The sequence below is a fragment of the Charadrius vociferus genome, unplaced genomic scaffold (assembly GCF_000708025.1).
Source record: "Charadrius vociferus isolate BGI_N301 unplaced genomic scaffold, ASM70802v2 scaffold514, whole genome shotgun sequence".
In the NCBI taxonomy this organism is placed as follows: Eukaryota; Metazoa; Chordata; class Aves; order Charadriiformes; family Charadriidae; genus Charadrius; species Charadrius vociferus.
The window spans coordinates 2,132,555-2,154,135 of record NW_009648118.1 but is presented as its reverse complement, the minus strand read 5'-3'; the positions used below and the strand labels follow the sequence as shown (position 1 = coordinate 2,154,135).

General features: G+C 39.8%; 1 protein-coding gene across 4 annotated transcripts in view; it reads right to left on the bottom strand.

Moving 5' to 3' along the window:
• Positions 1-21,581, bottom strand: part of MTUS1 (microtubule associated tumor suppressor 1) — a 92,530-nt gene that overhangs the window by 51,987 nt on the left and 18,962 nt on the right. The window contains exons 4-6 of one of the 4 annotated variants that reach the window (XM_009883911.1): positions 19,525-19,659; positions 17,378-17,467; positions 16,035-16,082 (exon numbers count right to left, since the gene is read on the bottom strand). In XM_009883911.1, coding sequence (XP_009882213.1) covers positions 16,035-16,082; positions 17,378-17,467; positions 19,525-19,659 — 273 coding nt within the window. Of the gene's footprint in view, positions 1-553; positions 567-2,212; positions 2,671-13,725; positions 13,737-16,034; positions 16,083-17,377; positions 17,468-19,524; positions 19,660-21,581 lie in introns of those variants that run through there. The other 3 variants (XM_009883913.1, XM_009883914.1, XM_009883915.1) reach the window with 3 other exon arrangements.

Here is a 21,581-nt window from a genome sequence, read left to right as displayed (position 1 = left end):
ACCCTGAAATTCCTTTTCTCAATTGCTCCCTCCTTTAGTTGTTGATACAGTCCCTAGTATATTCTGTTTCTCATTGCTTATGTGACCTTGGAAAGAAGCCACATGTCATTTTAATCCAATTAAACTCCTACAAGAAAAGATACTCATACTGGCGCTGCAAAAACAAATATGGCTCCTTCCAGCATGTAACAAAAAAAGAACCTTTTACGCTTGTGATATACATTGACATTGCCTGATCTACTGTTGCTGAGTTTTATGAACCTGAAATAATCACTAACAAGCTTCGATGCATTCCACTGTTGCTAAAACCACAGTATATCTATACATACTTGCACTCTCCACTACAGAATATGACCTGGTTTTCAGATGCCCTACTTTTTTGGCATATTCAGCTCTAGCTAACCACTGGTCAGCTTCTGCTAAGACACTGGCTTCCTACAAGACACAGGGACAGCAAAGCAGAAGTGGGGAGACCAGGCAAAAGCCTCTTTACGCTTTCAATGCTATACCATTAGCCTGTACATGCTGCACATGGAGGAAACACAAGAAGCACTGAATAGACCCTTCTGTATTTAGTGAAGTGCTGCTTAACTGGAACACAGGGCTAGCAATCTATTTTACATGCTGTATTTAACAGCAGCATCCTGCAGGCAGGTTTTGCTCCCACATCCACTCAAACAAAATAAAACCACAAATGGATTCTTATCACTGAAAAATTCCTGTGATACACACACTAACATTTATTTTTATTTTCCAAAATTATACAAGTTTCAGTAAATGAACATTTGGAAGATTGAACATTATCTCCCCTTTTCTTTTAGGGTTTCTGTCCCTGGAATATGTGCAATGTGGAAATTTCACACTGTTAGCAACACCAAGGATGTATGTACATGCACAAAGACTCCCTTACGTAAGAACTTTTAGCAACAAGGTTTTTAATCCTAGCTTAAAGCCATGCAAGCGAGCTGCAAACAGAAGCCTGTATTACATTTGAAAAGTCACCCTGTATTATGTTTGTAACTGAATTTATCATCCAGGAGGAACTCAGAAACCAGATTTACTTTGCCAGGGATAAGTAACAACAAGGCGAATGGTTTAAGCTGCTGAGTAAGATGCCAGGACAGGAAGGAAAGCTGACTGGTAGAACTGAACTCTAAAAAATAAAAGCAAAGAGGGTGGTGTTCCAGAGAGAAAGGAAACACCGGAGAGGAAGAGCTTCTGTTAAACTAGTTTATGTAGCTGCTTGCTCCTCCCTAAGTAAAAAGCATGAAAATTACTAATAGTGCAATGGAGAAAGACTTATGTAATATGCAGGCTACCATCATTTTCTCTAAATGACATGTATCTTCGCTAAAACAAACAACAAACAACTGCCACCCTCTGCCAAAATGACACATGTGTGTCCTGGAAAAAAGCTCAGCTTCCATAATCCTGTTCCCATTCCAGACACTGACTTTATTTGCTGTACCTGTCACTGAAAATGAAAATCAGGTCAGATGCAGCTGATAATTTTGTGGGTGGTGTTTTTGTTTGGTTGTTTTCTTTGTTGTTTTGGGATTTGTAGGTTTGGGTTGGGTTTTTGTTTTTTGGGGGTTTTTGTTTGGGTTTTTTTTTTGGGGGGGGAAGGTATGTGTTTAAACACACTCTTGTCTTGAATGTCTCTAAAACATCATACTTTTTACATTTGTATCAACCAACTGAGCATAAAAGTTTGCTTGTCCAACTTGCAAATAAGACATGTTTAACGTGACGTGATAATACCTACGTGTAAGCATTCAAATATTTCAGACAGAAAGCCCCATCGTGACAGCCTGCATTCACTCCACTTCCCTCCGTTTCCCCCTCCCCTCCCCGCACTCAATCAAGGTATAGAAAAGGCATTGCCCCCAGCAGATAATCATTAAAATCGTTAGATAAATATTTAATAGCACAAACTTCCTGATACTATTTTTGGTTTTGTGGAAGGAAAGAGCGAATTCCAATTTGCATTTCATAAACAGACTAACCATCTTCCAAATGAGCAGCTCAGCACAGGCAAAGGCACACAGACTTACAATATGAAACTACTTTCCTCAAAAGTCAGGCTTCTGTAAGAAATTCAAAAACTTTCATGTCCAGTAATGTTTTAATTTGCTAAAAATAAGCTGCTGTTGAAGTAAACAAGATATTCTCTCAAACCATGCTCTAATTGTCATATTAAAAGCCCACGAACCTGTATGAAATATAACAGTGCTTTTCTTGTAGCCAGAAGGTAGACGAATGTTTCGGAGCAAGCCCTTTGCTGTCAGCCGTATACGCATGTTGGATAAGGAAAATTTCGGGGACCATAACATGTCTTCAGTGCAATTGGAAGATAAACAAGCAAGAAATAGCCTCCATGTACTGTCACATACTATGTTTTTAAATCGCTACTGGCAGAAGTGAAGCAATTCTTGCTAAAGAAAACAGGCTTGAAGAAATAATCAAGTCTCCATTCCTTCGCTCTTACTCCTTATGCAGAGACAAGCAGGAAAAAAAAAATAAAAAAAATAAATCAGTAAAAGCAGATATCCACGGCGTAAATGCTGCTGGCAGCTTCTCCTCACCAGATGTTGTGGAAACAAAGCTTGCCCTCAGAATAAAACCGACTTAGTGACTCGGAAAACCAACAGCCTCTGAATTGCATCACAGTGTTGATGCTTAATCTGCTACGGGACTCCGTGGGGCTGGGAGCTAGAAAAGGAGAAAAGGGAGGAGGAGGAGGAGGGAGGAAGAGGAGGAGGAGGAAGTGGGTGGTCTCCCCAGCTGAATATATCATCCAGAGATGTCACAGACCATGTAATTGTTCTTTGGAGACTGTTAGGGAGATTATTTGAATATTTCTGGAGGTATACTTCAGCTGTCCTCTCCAACAATCTTTTCAGGGTGCTTTTTTTTTTTTTTAAACAGTTTCTTTCAGTTGACATGATTTTATCAAAACAGATTTATCAGCTAACATTTTCTCCCAGAGTTTCTTTTGGCATTAAATATTATGTCAACATTTAAAGTCTTAACAAATCCACAAACACGTCTGTTCTCTAAGAACAATTCAGTATTTGAGATCTGCTTAAGAGAAATACTATTTAGCTTGGCAGCTCAACACTGCAGATGCTTCCATTTATCAGAAGAGAAGCAAGGAGGCAGGCATCAATTTCATATTAAAACAGATCTCTGCCAGCTGGGTTTTCAAGGCACTCAAACATTATAGCAAACAAACAGTGTCACATGAGTTCTTTCAAAAGAGATGCTGTTTCGATGTTTAATGAGCCCTCAAAAAAAAAATTTCTTCTTACTATTTAATGAGCTTAAAAGTTTTGCATAGACATTGGTCCCTTTCAGCTGCCACTAGCAAAAATAAAATGAAAATTAGAGTTAGAAACTAGAAAAATATAGAAGAGGTGTAACTGTTTTACAGAGATTAGAAAACATCAAATTTTTCACCTACGACCACGACTATAAATACATGTTGCTAAGGCACTACAGACTGGCACTGGCCACCTTTTTGGTGTAAAGAGAAACATGATTTCACTACTCTGCCTGTGTCAGTAGCTGCCTTGCCCGGCAGCCGCAGGAGCAGGGACCACCCAAGTATCTCACAGTCAATGTAGGAGACAAGGCAGTAACAGCTTATGCCTTCTTCTGGGTTGCTTGGAGAGCTGCCCTCCACAGCCTTTGGTATTTATTTTTTTTTTAGACAACAAAATTAGGTACATTTCCATCAATCCCACACTTCTACCATTTCACCAAACCACAGCTAACACACTCTAGCACCAAACCCTCTGACAGGTTTTCTAGTCCCAGAAACCATTAACCCAGCTCGCTCTGAAGCAGGTACAACACAAAGCAAACATGATTCCATTGACAATTCTCATCCCAGAGGTGCTTTACCTCTCCTCTCCTTACCGCGAATCTATTATATTTTAATAACATGTCTTACTTGAAGACACCTAACATTGTAAATCCTCTAGTGCTTATTTAACACATCATCTACAACTAAAAATAGCATTTTGCCGCTTTATCCTGGGCTCTGGGTATCTCTAACATCACACAGGCCAGCACAGCGACAATAAAGCAGCTCATTGTAAGCAGAGCAAAAGAGCCGCAGCCCAGCATCGAGACCATCAGACCCATCAAGCCAACCTCCCCAGCATACTGCAGGAGAATACTGCTGAATGTTTTATCATCATGTACCAAAATATTTATTTCCCAGCACAGCGACGTACCACCAACTCTGAAGTACTATAATACATCTCTGGTCAGCACAAAACCATTCAAAATAAGTACAAAGACAGTAAATCAGCTTTTTTTTTTTTGTTTAGTTCCCAGGGCAGCCTCTGCACACAGCAGGGCATGCATGTCATTACTGTTACAAAATCCTCATTGATTCTTTCTAGTCTGAAGAGCTTTGGCACTAGCAACGTGTGTTCATCTATCTTTCCAACAGCCTGCAAATCTAGACCCTTTCCTAATCCAACACCACCATCACAGACATCGCCTCCTTTCTGTGCTGGAAGATTATTACGCTTGGAAACCACACTCAGCAGTAAGCCAGAAGGCTTGTTATGGCACATTACAGTAGCCTTGCATATTCAGCGTAATTCATTAGCCCATCTCTTCAAATATTAGATCAGTATTGTCCAATCTTCTCTTAATGGAGCACCTCGAGATTTTGACCAGGCCAACAGCCAGTCTCCAAACCTCATTCAGTACTCAGCCCTACCAGGTTTTACCCTTCTGCCAAGACACCCACAGGAACACCCTGTTTTCCTCCTCAGCTCCCCAAGGGAGGGACTGCTCCATGAGGTAGGCCTTCTCTCACCATCCCAATTTGATGCTCACAAAGGTGGAAACAGTCCAATCAGATTAAAAAAAAAACAACAAACAAACAACAAAAAACCCAGCCCCCCAAAAAACACCCACCACCTCTCCCCATCCTTGCAATGGTGCCTGGGAGAAAAAGTAAAGAACTTCTCATCAGGCTGTAAAACCAGAGAAGCTGAAGTACCCCACTGAAACCCTAAATTCCTTCCTAGGGACAGGAACTAAAACAAAGAATCTCTAGAGGGCAAGCGTGATGTAATGAACCAGTCTGGAGACTGAGGAAGGAATGAATCACCAGGCAAAATATAAGCAGATAAAAAGCTCTATAGGGACATAAAAGCCCTTGTAGCAGAGGCCAAAACTCCTCTTACAGAGACACATAATATTTCCACTGCCTCCTCTTTCCCACCCTTAGTCTGAGTGGAAATAGGCCATGAACAAACAGATACATCGTAGTATCAAGTTTTCTTGAAAACTTCCGATTTGAGGAAAATGCACTTTTAGCCTCTGGAGTTGGAGCGCTGCTAACCCAACAAACTTAAAAAATAGTTTGCTTTATGCAGAAGAAAGACCCAAAAACACTAACAAAAAGCAATAGAGGCATGTCAGTCCCATCTAGCACTCAGCTCTGACAGCAGCCACCGAGAGGACTGCCCATCCATACACAAGCAGAGATTCAACTCACAGAGAGTTTCCTCCCATATAGCATTGCCAGAGCTCTGTGTCACACCACAGTGGTGGCTACGTGTCCACCAGCATTGTTTCCTTGACTCAGGAAAACGGAACCTCCAGGTCTGGGTCTGTACTCCTACGACCATCTAATGCCCAGTGCCAGCAGGGTACAAAGCCAGGACGTAATCCATGGGATACTAACACAGCATGCCAGGAACTCGCACTGTCTACATTTCACACATAACATAAGGATCACAGAGAGGTCTTTTTCTATCTTGACATTGGATAAGGGCAATGGAAAATAGCTTCAGAAAACAGCAGAATAAAATAGGAAGTGATATATAGCCCAGACAGAGGACAAAAGGACTAACAGATTTTATTTACTAGCACCTTACTGCTGGCTTCCTTCCAACTCCAAGGGCAAAACTGGTGATCGACATGGACAAAGGGGCTCTATCCTGTTATGACCACGTAATTCAGTCTGGGTTGCTGTATCCATCAATGCCCAATGACACAATCAGATTGATGGTGGGGCTAGACCTATTTTAACCCAAACAGATTTAGCATATCTGCCACTCCCTGGGAACATTAGCAATGTGACAAGAAAGAAGCAAAAGGCATTGGCATCAGTACGCTCTTCAGTTCAAGCCCATGAAGCCAAGTCTGCAGTATCTGTACATGTCTCTGCTGTCTCTGTTCCTCTTTCCACAGCCAATAATCACTAAGAAAGGACTAAAATGACTAAAAGGACCTGGGGGTGTTGGTTGACAGCCAGTTGAATATGAGCCAGCAGTGTGCCCAAGATGACCAATGGCATCCTGGCTTCTATCAGGAATAGTGTGGCCAGCAGGACTAGCACCGTGATCGTTCCCCTGTACTTGGCACTGGTGAGGCCCCACCTCAAATACTGTGTTCAGTTTTGGGCCCCTCACTACAAGAAAGACATTGAGGTGCTGGAGCATGTCCAGAGAAGGGCTACAAAGCTGGTGAGGGGTCTGGAGAACAAGTCCTACAAGGAGCGGCTGAGGGAACTGGGGTTGTTCAGCCTGGAGAAAAGGAGGCTGAGGGGAGACCTTATCACGCTCTACAACTACCTGAAAGGAAGGTATAGCCAGGTGGGGATCAGTCTCTTCTCCCAAGTAACAAGCAATAGGACACAAGGAAAAGTTGTGCCAGGGGAGGTTTAGACTGGATATTAGGAAAAATTTCTCCATTCTAAGTGTTGTCAAGCATTGCAACAGGCTGCCCAGGGAAGCTGTTGAGTCGCCATCCCTGGCGATATTTAAAAGACGGGTAGACACGGGGCTATTTAAAAGACAGGTAGACACAGTGCTTAGGGATATGGTTTAGTGGTGGGTTTAGCAGCGTTAGGTTGATGGTTGGACTCGATGACCTTGAAGGTCCCTTCCAACCTAGACAATACTATGATTCTAAGAAAGCCACTGGAGTACAGCAAGTATCTCATTGCAAAGAAGTCTAGATCAGAGGCTAGATCTTGAGGTCTGAGAGGCCCAAGTAGAGGACAACTGGCTCTGTGTCATAAGACCACACAGGCAGTGCGGGGCAGACAGATTTTACTGGCATGCTTTACTTCAGGAAGAAGTGAGAGGCAATTGCTTATGCAAAGAGATGCGAGATGCAGGAGCCTACTAAGAGCCAAAGGGTCATCTGTGTCCTTGTTTTTATTTCTGGAAAATGACTGCCTCTCTCCACTTCCCCGTGCCCACCTTGCTCTTGCCAGCACTCCAGTATGAGAAGCTAACCTTCCTGCAGGCAGCAATACCCGCTGCCACGCCAAATGCAGCTTGCAGCTTCAGGATTCATTTTAAGCTCCAATCCTCACCTGAAGAAAAAAAAAAGCAAACCTCTTGCTGCCTCAGAGCGGGACCTAAAATCCTAAATAATTTAGGTTTCTTCTGGTACACAGAAGCTTTTAATCATTATAAATTCAGCAGGCTGTCAAACAGAACGTGATGCTGCAGTGGATTCCCAGGCAAACAGCTACAGGAATCAGGCTGATCTGTGCCTCTCTCACACAACAGTGGTGGCATTTACAGCGTCTGCACTCTTTCAGAATTGAGAACAGCCACAAAACACTGCAAGAATCATTTCATTTTTAACTTCTGATTTAAGGGAGCAGCAAGTTATTTTCCATGTGCAGGATGCCCCTTCCAAAATGGCATTTTTGTTAGACTGCCTCAGTCAAAATCCTACACTGCTTTGAAAAAATAACTGCTACCCTACAACAGCACATGGTGTCACTAATATTAGGATAACATACCTTAAAAAGCTTCAATGATCTAGCCAAACGTGCCAAAAAACCCCAACTATCTGTGTGCTAGGGACTTCTGCTGATGTGTAGGCTAGGTGTCTACCTGAGTCCTTGTGAGCTCAGGCCTCAAGGAACAGGGGAAAATGGAAAAGTTTACTTAGGGCCACAGCTTACAGAGCTATTAATTATCTCTTCACACAATACTGATTTATATGCACTGTGCAACTGTTCTTTATCTATGGCCTCACAGCAACAATACCCAGACAGCCTCTACTGAAAAGCAACACTGCAAATAAGGACGATGTAGGCAAATATATGTCCTAAGACATGCCAGTGGTTTATCAGGAGATCACACAGCAAATTAAAAACAACAGGTGTGTTTCACTTATCTCTGTGGGCTTTGTATGTTCTTCATAGCCCCAGGTGTTCAGACAAAAAATGCAGATACACATTCCGTTTACAAGCTGTTTAACCATCTTTGACACAAGATCCATGAGTTTCATGTCTCTGGGACAGTTCCATGGTCTTTCAAGTATTATGTCAATGAACACAATATGGGCAGCTACTGTATCTGTTGAAAAATATCTTAAGAAATATGGGGAAAGGACGGACTTAAAGAAAGCTAGAAAAAACTACTTGGAGGACTTCAAAATAACTTTAAAAAAAAATATTATAAGAGGACATCAAGAGTCAGCTTTGGGATACCTCATACACCTTACCTCAAACTTAAGGAAGAAATCCAGTACAGTGACACTCAGTTATTCAGCGTTTACTGCAAACACATAAAACAATGTGCACAATCTAAGGAAGTCCAGAGAGTCAAAGACAAAAACAAGTCTGATAACATCAGAAGAGATCCATACCTAGGTTTAACTGGAGAGGAAAGGGACAAGAAGATAGTAGAGAAAGAACCAAGTACTAGGATAGCAATTTCAATAAGTTGATATAATTCAGCACTACACACAGCAACTCGGTTAGGAATAAGAAAACGAACACAGTTTGCTACTGGCACATGATCCTGATGGTCAGTCAAAGCTCTAAAGCCTCGTAGCAAAATAAAAATTTATTATCCTCTTAATTACTTAAAAAAATAACGAGAACTTAGATGTTTTAAAATTAATTCAGATGGAATAGTAATAAAAGCACCATCTCTGGCTAATCCTAACAGTGAGGTCTATAATTTAATTTAAAGCCATTAGGACAGACTTCCATACTAGAAAAGCCTTGAACTCCAGCTCCCAATACTGGGAAATTTTCGTTAAGCATCCCTTTGTCTGTGCTGATACAATCTATGGATATCCATTTCAGCTGTCCCCTCTACTCAGGCAGAGGCTGGCCTATTCAATATTGACACAAGCATAAGGAAACCACAGCTCTGTGTTCTTTGCTTGTATGACTTGTTATTATGAAACATCAAAATAAATACTATGGAACAGAACTACAGACATTCCTCCCAACATCAGAATAAACACCACAGAAGTGAACTACAAACATTCCCTCCATAGAAAGTCTACATACTTCTGTCACCAAGAGTTTGGAGTATGGCTGTGCCGAGCTGGAGAGCAAGTTTCTCACAGAAGTTTGGAATTTAATAATAAACATTTTTGAAATATCCAACTTACAAGCCAGAACACAGGTCCTTCCTTTAAAGCATTAACAGAAGAAACAGACCTTGTAGCGTGAAAACCATTTAGGTTATGCTACAAAAGGCCTTAATGAATGATGCTCTGTCACTAAAACTGATAGGACCCACATCACATCCTCATTGCTGGGGTTGTAATAATAATTCCAGCATTTTCAGTCCACTGATTTGAGAAATTCCCAGCAGAATAGCACCGCTTGAACTGAAGCGGCCCAGGAGTTACTCATGTAACCATTGTTCTTTGTAGAGATATCTGTTGAAGGCACAGGGAGCAATGTTCATTTTCACCATGGAACAACAGACAACCTTCTCAAAAAAGCGTTACTTTTCAGAAAATCGAGTTTGGGAAGAACACTAGGAACACACATGCAAATACACTGATATAGTTATTTGACAGCTAAGGGACCAGTCTGGAAGATATTAAGACTGTGTTGTCATGTGTCTCAGTTGTTTGCATCCTATTCTCTAATGTGACAAACATACTATCTCAGGAAAACATCATGTATTAAAAAAAAACACCAAAACACTCAATACAGATGACTCCAGAGTTTATGGCGGCATTCTCAGCACCAGCCATTTCACTGTGACAACTTTGGGAGAATAGTAGTTCTCACCCAAGGAATTAAATCCTTAGATCCAACTACTGTACTACACTTCACTTGGTAAGACTGGAAAAATCTGGCCAAGAAAGTAACAGCTATTGGGTTTCAAATGTCATTTCAGGTTTACATATATTCCCTTAAGTCTTCAAAATAAGAACCATTGTATCTCCTTAACGAACACATTTAATAAGAAACTCAAATTCGCATAGATTTAGATTAATTTTGCCTTTATTTTATATAGAGGTGGCATAATGAAAACCTGCTGTTATAGCCATTTCACATGTAATAGCTACACCACCTAAGCAGCTTTGCTGCCTGTTAATAATAACATTATTAGCCTGAAGGCATTCTAATGCTAGATCACATAAGACAATTAAGTCATTCAGATAGTCCTCATAGTTCACATGGATGAAAAAATAACTAAAAAAAAGACTATAGCTGGCTTTATGTCACAGCTAGAAAGGCAAAAAGAGTCCAACGCACAGTACCAATATCTGCAAAATAAGTATATGCTTGATCTTTTTGTTCCTTTGCAAGAGATGAAGACTTAACATATATTCAACTCCTAGAACTTCCAATCTCTAGAATATTAACTATCTTCATTAAACTAATCATCAATCTGATCTTATTTCTTCTTCACCCTACAGAGTTTACAAACTGTTCAAGATTTTCTGCAAAATTTCTAGGCGTTCCTTTTGGACAGTGGGGTAAAGACAGAAAGACTAACCCAACTTATTTACAAAGCTGAAGCTCTTAACACGTGAGACCAAGAATTCAGTCTCAACACATCCATATTGAAATTCCTGATTAGAACTAGTCAGAGATGCTACTTCTGCAATGTGGAAGACCTGGAACAAAATCTTCCCTGTGCCCTGAGCTTTAAAATGTTTAAGATATTTACTCATCAAACTGTTTCCCATACAATTCTTAAGGGCATTTATTTCCCATGAGCTGCAAAGTACAGTATTAGAAGATGATGAAAGAAAAGCAGAGTTGGTTCAATAACAAAAGTAGTTTTACTTCATGGAAAATTGTCATGTATTAATACCATAGTATGTTTTGTTGTGGGTTTTTGTTTTTAATGGATACATAAAATTTCTGTTTAGACAATACTGAAACACATTTTGTTTGAAAATTGCCAGGTAGAGCTCTGCAACATGTACTTTCTATCAGAATTGTTGAGGAGGGTTGAGGACTTTTTTTTTTTTTAAAAAACAGTTTAAGACCTCTGGGACTTTTTTTTATATAAATGGCCATTCTTCTGAACCAAAGACAATTAATTTTACACTTAACCTTGCATCTGCAAAGTTGGGTAATCAAGAAAAATATAGTATCTGTCTATATTCTCTGATAATAATCCTAATAAGGTTTATGTCATACAGCAGAAAAAGTGTATTAAAAGTGAATTCTAAGATAAAGCCATCAAAAAAGAATGCTCAAAGTGCTGAGACAGAAGCAGTTTGGTCTGTTTTCTGCATATTGCTAGCACCATGATTAATGCTAGAACTGCCGTCAAAAGGACTATCTTCCCTGCCTTGTTTAACTCAGGGGAGTTGCCCAATCCTAAGACTAACCATATGAGCACTTATGCTCACATATGCATGAGGGTCCTTTCAAGTATCCCTGCAAAAAGAACACTGCTTCCATAGTTTCTTCTACAACTTTCAAAAAACTTTGACAAACAACGAAAACACCACCACACCCCCCCCCCCCCCCCAAAAAAAAAACAACCCCAAAACAAACCTTTTTGAGCAGATGTAAAAGAGAAACAGAGCTAATAAGCTACTTGACCAGAAGTTCCTCATCAGTAGGGTAACTTGCCATACCATGCTGAAGACAGTCAATTAGATGAAGGACTTCAGTGAAGACCTAAGTATTTGGCACTCATAACAATGTTCAGCAGCTCTCAGAATTATAATCTTCCCCATTTTTCAAGAAAGTGTACACATTTTGATATAGTGTCATGACAGTTTTTAAAATATTATGATTTTCTATTGTTAAAAAAGCACAAGCACAGTGAAGTGTGCATTAATCCCTTGTTTTCTAGACACTGGAGATGCAAGTATTTTGAGGGTAAAGGTGAATCTACAACATAATTAGTTTACCCTCTGTTTCCCCTGATTTTCAACAGTGGCAACAGATCATGATAGAAACAGGTGTTAACTGAACCTCAAACTATGCCTCCATAAATATTGTGTTAGTGAAAGCATTCTATCTCAACATAAGAATTTGAGTGAGAAGCCAGCATCCACCTTTAACAACCTGTTCCAAGCGACAGCTTCATGGACTGTAACAATTATACCTTATTTCTTCATTTGGGCATGATCAGCACTATTACTCACTTTTGCAATAAGCCACCTGACTGAAGTTATTCCCTCTCCCAGCATTATATTTTTTCTCACATATGATTAAAACAAGCAGCCTTCTAACCTCTTTAAAAGGCTAAAACAAGAGAATACCATCTTTCATGATGGGACACATGCCATTTTTGAATCAAGTTTCTTTGATTTTCATGGCTTCTATAGCCTTTAGTAACCGACTCCACTATGTATGCTTCATCATCATACGAAGAGACATGACGTAAATCATATTGCTCTTACTTGGTAATACTTCATGGGCATACCTAGCAGTTTCCCTAGCTTTCCTGACAACAGTGTTTTGTCACAAGTATAAGTAACTTGTTACCCATAATACACCCTCCATCCCTTTAAGGATCACTGAACAATGGGATAAAGCTTTCCAATAAATATTTGCATGCTTTATTCCTGAAATGATAGCTTTACCTTTAGAACTGCCAAAAAGGATATTTACTTTTCCTTGGCTTACGTAGTACCAGGGATTATTGTACTTATCATTAACCTTCAGTCAATAATGGAGACGTAAGACTTGAATGGAGAACAGCTTTAAACTGGAAGAGGGGAGATTCAGATTAGATATTAGGAAGAAATTTTTCCCTCTGAGGGTGGTGAGGCACTGTCCCAGGTTGCCCAGAGAAGCTGTGGCTGCCCCATCCCTGGAGGTGTTCAAGGCCAGGCTGGATGGGGCTTGGAGCAACCTGGGCTGGTGGGAGGTGTCCCTGCCCATGGCAGGGGGGGTGGAACTCAACGATCTTCAAGGTCTCTTCCAACCTAAACCATTCTATGAATATCCACTGCATATACACACTGCGCTGTAGTAGACTGCACAGGTATTAGAAGTAGGTCACTGTTTCTACAGGGAGGGCTGGAGAAACAAAGGAAAGAGCACTGATTTTATGCATATTTAGAGGCAGTTTTGCACCCAGTTCAAAATTCCATCTCACAAGAGCCATCATTTTTAGTGATATTTACATTAAGACATTACAGTAAGTGCACAAGTACATTCTTATTTTAAGTTAGCAAGTTAAGAAGTGTTATAAAACGTATTATGCCCAAGAAGGTAATTTTGCCCAAGCAGTAATGCCAGTGCTGAAGCAATATGCCACAGAACTTATGAAAATTACTTGATCCACTGGAATATCACCCATGAAAAACATAGAATTCGCAAAAAGTAGTCCTGTGAATGTTTTAACAGGAACAAGAAATGAACAGCTGCAAATACATAAGTCTCTCCAGTTCTACAGGCATACCAGCAGCATGTTGTATCTGGGTTGGCATCATTGCTGTAAATGAATGGAAAATGAATAAAGAGCACAAACAGTCAGAGAACAGACATCATACCCTAGAAATGCCTGCTATTTTTTCCATCCTTGAAGTAATGCTAAAAGTAACATTAATAACTCAGCTAGACACTTAATTAGTGCATTAGTATGGTAATCAATTTTTTTTTTACCAGAGTCCTGCCTCAAGAAACTAGTCCTGACTCTTCAAAGAGAGCACATGGGCAAGAAACAGAAGTGGGGTTTGAAGTCCTCACCAAATGAGGCTGAGAACTGTAGAGTTAACTATGGCACTGAAGTAAAAGAACAAAAGCTTTAGCTAGCTAAAAGTCACTAGAACAAAGCTTCACTATAGTATCAAGGCCACGGAAAAAAAATAATAAATAGTGGGTCCCATTCCACTGGTACCAGCTGGTATTATTTCAGTTCATTTCAAAAAAGATCATTTGTCTTTTCGTAAAGTGTAAGACATTGTACTGCAGAACATCCAAGTAGCTACACAATATTTTTATTCTGTTGTAAGAACTATCTGCAACTGAAGACAGAAAAAAAAATACTGCATCTGAAAGCTTTGCATGCATAAATGGAAAATTATACTAATGGTCTGTATAATTTAGAAATGTATTTATTTCAAAGTCTAACATATCCTCTAATTTTGGAAGCTGACTCGGTACAGAAAACAGTTCAGGTACAAACACAAATATAGGTATTCAACTGGCAAAAGCATGATGCTAAAGAGCATTTGCTAAAGAATCACTAAATATGACAGCCAGTTTGGAGTTTATAGCTGTGTTTTTACAGCATTGAATATAATACTTCAAGGCTACATTCTTTATTAGGTTGGAAAAGATGAATCACAAGAAAAGTTATATTAAGCTAGCAAAAAGGGGAGGGAGCACTAATTACTTTTCTGCATGGAAAATCCAGAGGAAGTGGCATGCTAAATTTAGGGAAAAATAAAGTTATATTTTAAGGCTATTATAAGCAAGCCAAAGAGGAATTTAATTTTCTGTTTCTAGTCCAGAAATGGACTTCATTGCTTATCACGAGTTTCCTCAGCTGAGCTAATCAAGACACTATGCTGCTAGCTGTGTTATCCTCTACACTCCTATATAAAAGGACTACATATAAAAGGTCATGAAACTCAGTTTAGTTATAGCCGGACACTAACAGTAGTTCAGCCAATTATCAATAAAAGCAGCAAACAAACAGAGTAAGAACTTTGCGCAAAGTCTTACGCTTGCTGCATGACAGAAGCCCTGACTCTTAACGAGAGATACCAGGCAAGGTACTTGTTAACAATTAATATGTGGACGTTTGACACCCAAGAGAATAAAAGGCAAAAGCATTAGACTCACATTATGACTACAGTAAATTAAAAACATACTGCCACAGTACCAGAGTTACAGGTCAGAACCTATTTACCCAGTAATTCCAGACTCAAATTTATAACATCTGGTTGGCTACAGCACCTCTTTCAGAAAGACATCTGTTATTCACTCAGGGGACACAGGGCTTTGCGGTGATCTCCAGTATCTTTCAAAAAGGGCTTTTCAATGAGAGATTAAATACAAGCAGCTTTTAATTCAGCAAATACACACTGATGCTGGGGAAACTAATTTGGACTGCCAGCTCTCTTGAAGAGACCTGGAAATTGCTGCAAGTAAAAACATCATCTGAAGACTTTTCTGCCTCCTGGCAGATAGAAACTAGCACCAGGTGTCCTGACTGGCATAAACACGAAAAACAAACCCAATATGAAGTCCTTAAAACTCTGCCAGAATTTGGAACACCATCTGCCACTTAATCAGCTGCCATTCCTCCCTTTGCCATACAAGCAGCCATACACATCAACACGCTCAGATAATTTCAACTTCTTATTCAAGTGTAGTCTGCAGTGACACAGAGACAGCTGACACCAAAAGGGTACCTACCATGAACCTTCCAGAAAAACCTGTTATTCCGCATGAGTCTTCTACTTTTTTTTTTTTAAAGCCACAACGCATGAGCTTTAATCATTACTTACCTTACTGTGGCTAAACAGCAAAAACTACCTCCAAGTTTCATTGCCATACTTTTTTTTTTTTTGTTAAAAACCTCCTGTTAAAACCTCCTTTTGCTTCACTGGAAAGAGTGACAGATAGCACAGGCTGCATATTCTAAGAGCTGGGTAGCCAGAAGACAGTAAGTAAGGAAAAACCCAAGACTTTTCTCCATATGCCTTGAAACTGGAAGCAGTAATGGTTTATGGAATTATCCCTTCCAAAACTGTTCTTACAAGGAAAGAACCAATATACTAATATAATGTATAAACTTAATTTAATTTAAGCTGCACCACAGAAAATGTAAAAACACATTCAGAAAACTCACCAGAACCCAAACAAGATAGGCTTTGGTGTCCATTTCTTCCAGGAATACCTACAATGTTTGGGGTAGGGGGAGGGGAAAAAAAAAAAAAAAAAAGAATTACACTTCAAGCCAGTAAGGGGCAGCAAGGGTGCCTTTTTATAGATTCTTTCTACATGAACTCCTCAACTTCAAAACAAGTTTCTTCCTTGCGATGGCTGACAGCATGTTCAACAGTGAGAGTTAGCATTATAAGGTTTAACTATTTGGAAAATTCGTGATGAATTCCCAATAAGCCAAATTTTTTTTTTCCCCCCATTACAATTATTACACTTCATTTAAGCGAGGTAGCTCTGTTTCATTTTACTTGTTCATAGAGGACCACAGACAGTAAAAACCAAGCATCTATACTGGCATCACAGCAACTTTTTTCCACCTATATGCTCGAGTTATTTTATTTGTATAAAGGAGGTATAAATTAAAAGCAAACGTGCTACCAACAAAGTTAGATACAAGTGAAAGCACTGAGGAGGTTAACCTAGCCTTACTGGTTTTTTTTTTAGATTTGTGTGAAAACTGAACCAAGAATCTCATTATTTTGAAGGCTATTAATTAAATGAAAGCACTCTTTTGGACTGCTAGGTGTAAGTGCAAAAGTCACAGGCAGAAGTTTATAAAAGTTCTGTTGATAACACCTATCAGCTTTCTTCAGGCTTCACAAATAGCGTGTGATCCAATAGCAGGTATTTCAATAGGAAACAATCTGCTTCATACCATTACCATACTTGTTTCCCTCACCTCATCCACACAAATGAAACTTTGCTCCCAAAGCGAAAATTCTGTCTCACAGAGCTTGCCTGAGTGATTCATATCTATTCTATTGATTCACTCTGGCAAAAATGACTAATTTCAATTGAAACTTAAAAAATAAAACAAGTATCTGGTACAGAAATGTAAATATTATCCTCCATGGCCAAAGCTGACCAGCACGATCTCAGAAGAATCTTGCTTAAATTAAACACAAACTTGGGAAAGCTAGTCTGTGTTGTGTCTTACAAGTATATGACCTTATTGATATTTTGTCACCTGCTTATAAAGAGACATTATCAAGTATTCCAAGTCCTTATGGGATGCAAGTTTTAAGCAGATAGCAGACAATGAATGCCCTGATTTCCCTTGCCCCACCCCGATGAAACAAATACATAAGGAACACTTTGCAGAGCCAGTCTCCAATATTATGAACTACAAAGAAAAAGAGCTGAGTGACCATTTCAATTACCCTGAAGCCACAGAGCGTAGTTGCTCTTTCTCAAGACAGAGATTCAACGATGTAAGTGAAAAATTGACTTTACCCAACAGCTGATTACCTCTAGCCTCACTGACTTTCCTTGTTGAGTTCAGTGGCCCACATGATTTTGGTATGCACTGGTTCAGTGAAGCAGACCTGGCCTTGGCTCCTAGAAGTAGAAGCTTAGATCAGGTTTAAAAGTACAACTATGGCAGCAATTAAAGACACGCCTAACATTATATATCTACAGTTAAGTATAAGATGCACAAATCAAACACACAGAAAGAGACATCTAGAAAATTTAAGTTAAATTTAACTTAACTTTGCTTTACCAGAACTCACATTAGAAGAAATAAAAAGATAAGTTTTAATAAAGCTTCTAAACAGAAGAAAACATTACTAAAGATTTCACTTTAGCACTAGGATTGAATTACTGAAGTCTCAAAGTAGTGGCAAACATCTATGGAAACATCGGCTGAAAGACACCTCTGGAGGCCAACTATCCAGTCTTCCACTCAGAGCAGGCCACCACCAAGATGAGATCAGTTGACCATGCTTTTGTCTAGCTGAGCCTTGCAAACCTCCAGGAAGGGAGGCTCTGTGAACCCACTGTTCAATGCCCTGTCTCCCACTCCACAGTTTGCAATTGTTTCCCATTACTACCACTTGGTACTACTGAGAAGAGTTTGGCACCATCACCTTTGTAGCCATCTTTTTTGAAGTTATTGCAGACTGTTACAGTACGTCCCCTTACTCTTCTTTTTACCTGACTACACAAGCTTAATTCCCTCAACCTCTGCTCACAAGTCATCTGGTCAGAGACCACGACCATCTTCCTAAGTCTCCAGTTGACCTTTTCAGTTTCAAAACAACCCTCTTGACCTGGGAAGGCCCCAAAAAACATAAGACTAGTCCAAGTAACACTGAGATGAGAAGGGGGAATACCAGCTTCTAGCCGCACTGATCCCGCAGGTGCCGAGGCACATTTCTAGTGCCCAGGTCACTGAAGATGTTGAGCAATGCATAGTTGTGTTGCACGTGTTGGACCCCAACAGAAAGCTTGTCAGATAGCCATATAATTTGTGTTTGTTTCAAAGTGATTTACAGTTTGTGGCAAATTCTGTTTCTTTTCACTGCTTACCATTTTAAAGCATGTCATTATAGCGTGACATTTGGCAGGCATCTCTTCTATTTATTCTCAATTTTGTCAGATACCAGCTTAAAACTTAAGCCTAAAGCAGGAGCACAGTATTTAGTTAGGGTTATCCAATTACAATAACCAGTTCACCACAAAGATGGTCAGAAGCAAGCTGATTATAACTAGGATTTAAGAGAGAGAGACAGCAAGCTTATTTATCTGCTCCCATTACGTCTTTAATTGTGGCCAGAGAATGGCTTGTCAACTGCTGTTTGTGGCTTAAGTGGAAAAGCCCTGTTGGTCAATCAAGGGGTCCTGGCTCAAATAGGAAGATGAACAAGAACAGTGCTTAATACAAAGCCAGGAAGTACATTTAAATTAATGTTTCCTTTAGCACCAGATGATAAAGCACAATTGTCTTATCTCCTTTAAAAATTAGAGCAAACCTCTGCTTCCACTTCAGCCAGTAAGAAGAACGCCAAGAAAAAGCAGCATGAAGAGCTAAGCTGTTTCTGTGACTCTTCCCTTGGAAAGATGGGACAATGTCATTCATCTATGAAATAAGTTACTTCATCTAGTAATACCTTATTCAAAAAACCATCCCTATCCCCCAAGGTCCTTTCTGTCCTGAAAGTAGTGAAGATTGTGCAAAGTCTGCATGAGGACGAGGACACTCAGGATAAGTTCAGATCACCCTGCAGATCACCAGCAGCCACAGAGTCTGTGCCTGAGCTTTGGGACAGAAAAGGACTCACTAAAACAAGGCAAACCCCACACAGTGACATCTGCTACGTAGCGAAGTGCATTTAATCCCTGTGCAACGCAAACCTTAGCCACATCGGAGCGTAGACCTCCTCCTCATTTGCCTGAAATACCCCAGTCAATTACAACAATAAAAAAGGCATTTTAGCCTTTCTGTGAAATCTTACAAAACTTGAAACTCCACTGATGTGATTTTACTTTCTCACACTATTTTCCCAGACCACTGTTTAATAAACACTGCTTCAGGAAGCAGCCACCTGCAAGAGGTAAGGTTCCATAACAGTAGGAACTACAGTTTCACTCTATCTACAAACCAACTCATGTACCTTTCGGAGTTGACTTCAGTGAGTGTAACCTAGGTCTCGGTACTGGTTTCAAAGGGACAGATCCTGAAGTACCATTCTGGCAGGCTGGTTTTGAAGGCCATTCTCCATTCTTGATGATGACTGTGGCACTTGCAGCTGCAACACAGAACAACAAGGAATTTGTTTTAGGCAGTATCAAGTTTGGAGTAAATTAAATCCTAAACCAAGGCTGTTTTACCCAAGTCTAAAGTCAGAAGAAACACAAGTTGGAATAAAAATATCATGACCACCTCTGATATCTTCAGTACAGAGAGACTGATGAACTGTAACAGATCAGTCTGACCGCTACAAACACTTCTCGGAATTAGACATACAGCTTTGAACTATGCAAAAGAGGGGGGCGTATATAAAACTATACTGATCAAGATGCATAACTAGAAGTCTGAGCTTGCTGTACAAAGCAAACGCAGAACACATTTCAGTTTAAGCCAAGAAAAAGCATCATCATCACAAAGGCATTCTGGCCACAGAATTGACTGTTAAAAGAAATAAAAAAAACACTCAGACAACTTCCTTATGCAACATCTTCCCATCTTCTCTCTCGTTGAAGCTGAGCATGCCGTTTCAATGGTACGGAGCATGCACCACCAGCAGACTCTGAACCCCTGCCATCCTCCTCATGGGGGACTAAAAATGTGTGAGCCCAACTGCATTCTCCAGCTACCAAACCAGTTTTAAGAAAGGTGCCTGTGGCCTCTGTTCATAACAGTGACCTCCTCAGTGACAGCAGACCTCAGAAGACACCCTCCCTCCCCAAAGAGGGAGATGAAGTCATACAGCAAAATACTCCCTGTGAAAAGGGGCAGACAGACCCAAATTGGGAAAGGCAGGACAATAAGCAGTTACACCTCACATCAAAAAATCAGGTTTCCAACTAACAGAGCAGTTGCTATAGAAGTTGGTTTGTTCCATTTCAAAGGAACTTGAGAGGTTTGGGCTTACTGTCACAATGGAAGTTTTTCCTTGAAAAAAAAGAAAACTGAAATTTGGCAAAAGCATTGTTTTATTTTTCCAGAAAAATATATGAAAATACTTCTAAAGTGAGTACAGATTGAGTATGCTTTGGTTCAGGTACTAAAAAGTTATGTATACTGACACATTAAAGAATAAGAAATTGACATTGCATTTACCAGACAAGCAAAACCTAAGTCACACTGTTACTTTTTTCTTTAGTCATTTAAAGAAAAAAAAAAAAGGGGGGGGTTGTCATGTTATATCAAGTTTGCCTCAGATTGTTTTAATGAGGCTGATTTTTTTTTAAAGGTAGTGTGAAATATATATCTAATATTGTTCACCAAAAGATGAACCTATAGTCTTGAGATTATTTTAGTGTCTTTAAATGCACTAGCATAAACCACATAAGTTAACTGCTTAAAAACCAGATGGTTTTTGGCCACTAATCAATACATTTGCTACAACAGAAAGAGGGACAGAACTGCTTTCTCTTTTAGAAACACATGCAACTGAAGTCCTCTTCTTTAAGTTGAAGCCTCCCTAAAGGCACAAAAGCTAAATAGTTGCAAAAAATCTATACATGAGGAACAATTCCCATAACACATCAATAACACAATTACGCTGCAGGAATCTGACCCTGATCAGCATCAGATGATTCAAACCAATTTGTTTAGTAAAACACGAGGCCCAAAGCAGTATTTAACTTTTTCCATAAATCACTAAATTAAGGATTTTTTTGCTGAGAGTTCACCGCAAGCAACTAACAACTGCCTACTAACTGCTGTACTACTTCTAAACCAGAAGCATGCCGTGGAAGTAACACTTTGGGCAAGGGAGCGCACTTCTGGTGAGGGACTCGTTAGGACACTGTTAGGACACCATATTAGAAGCTCTGGAGTCAGGTAATGAGGCTGCAGGCAATAAATCAAATTTGCAAAGTTTGGTCAATATATGATTCAAGGATGGTTATTCATAGAATTAGGAGTAGGTACTGCAATCTGGATGAAAGACGGACACGTATGAAGTGATCTCACCCCAGCTAAGATCTAAAGGGTTTAAAATCT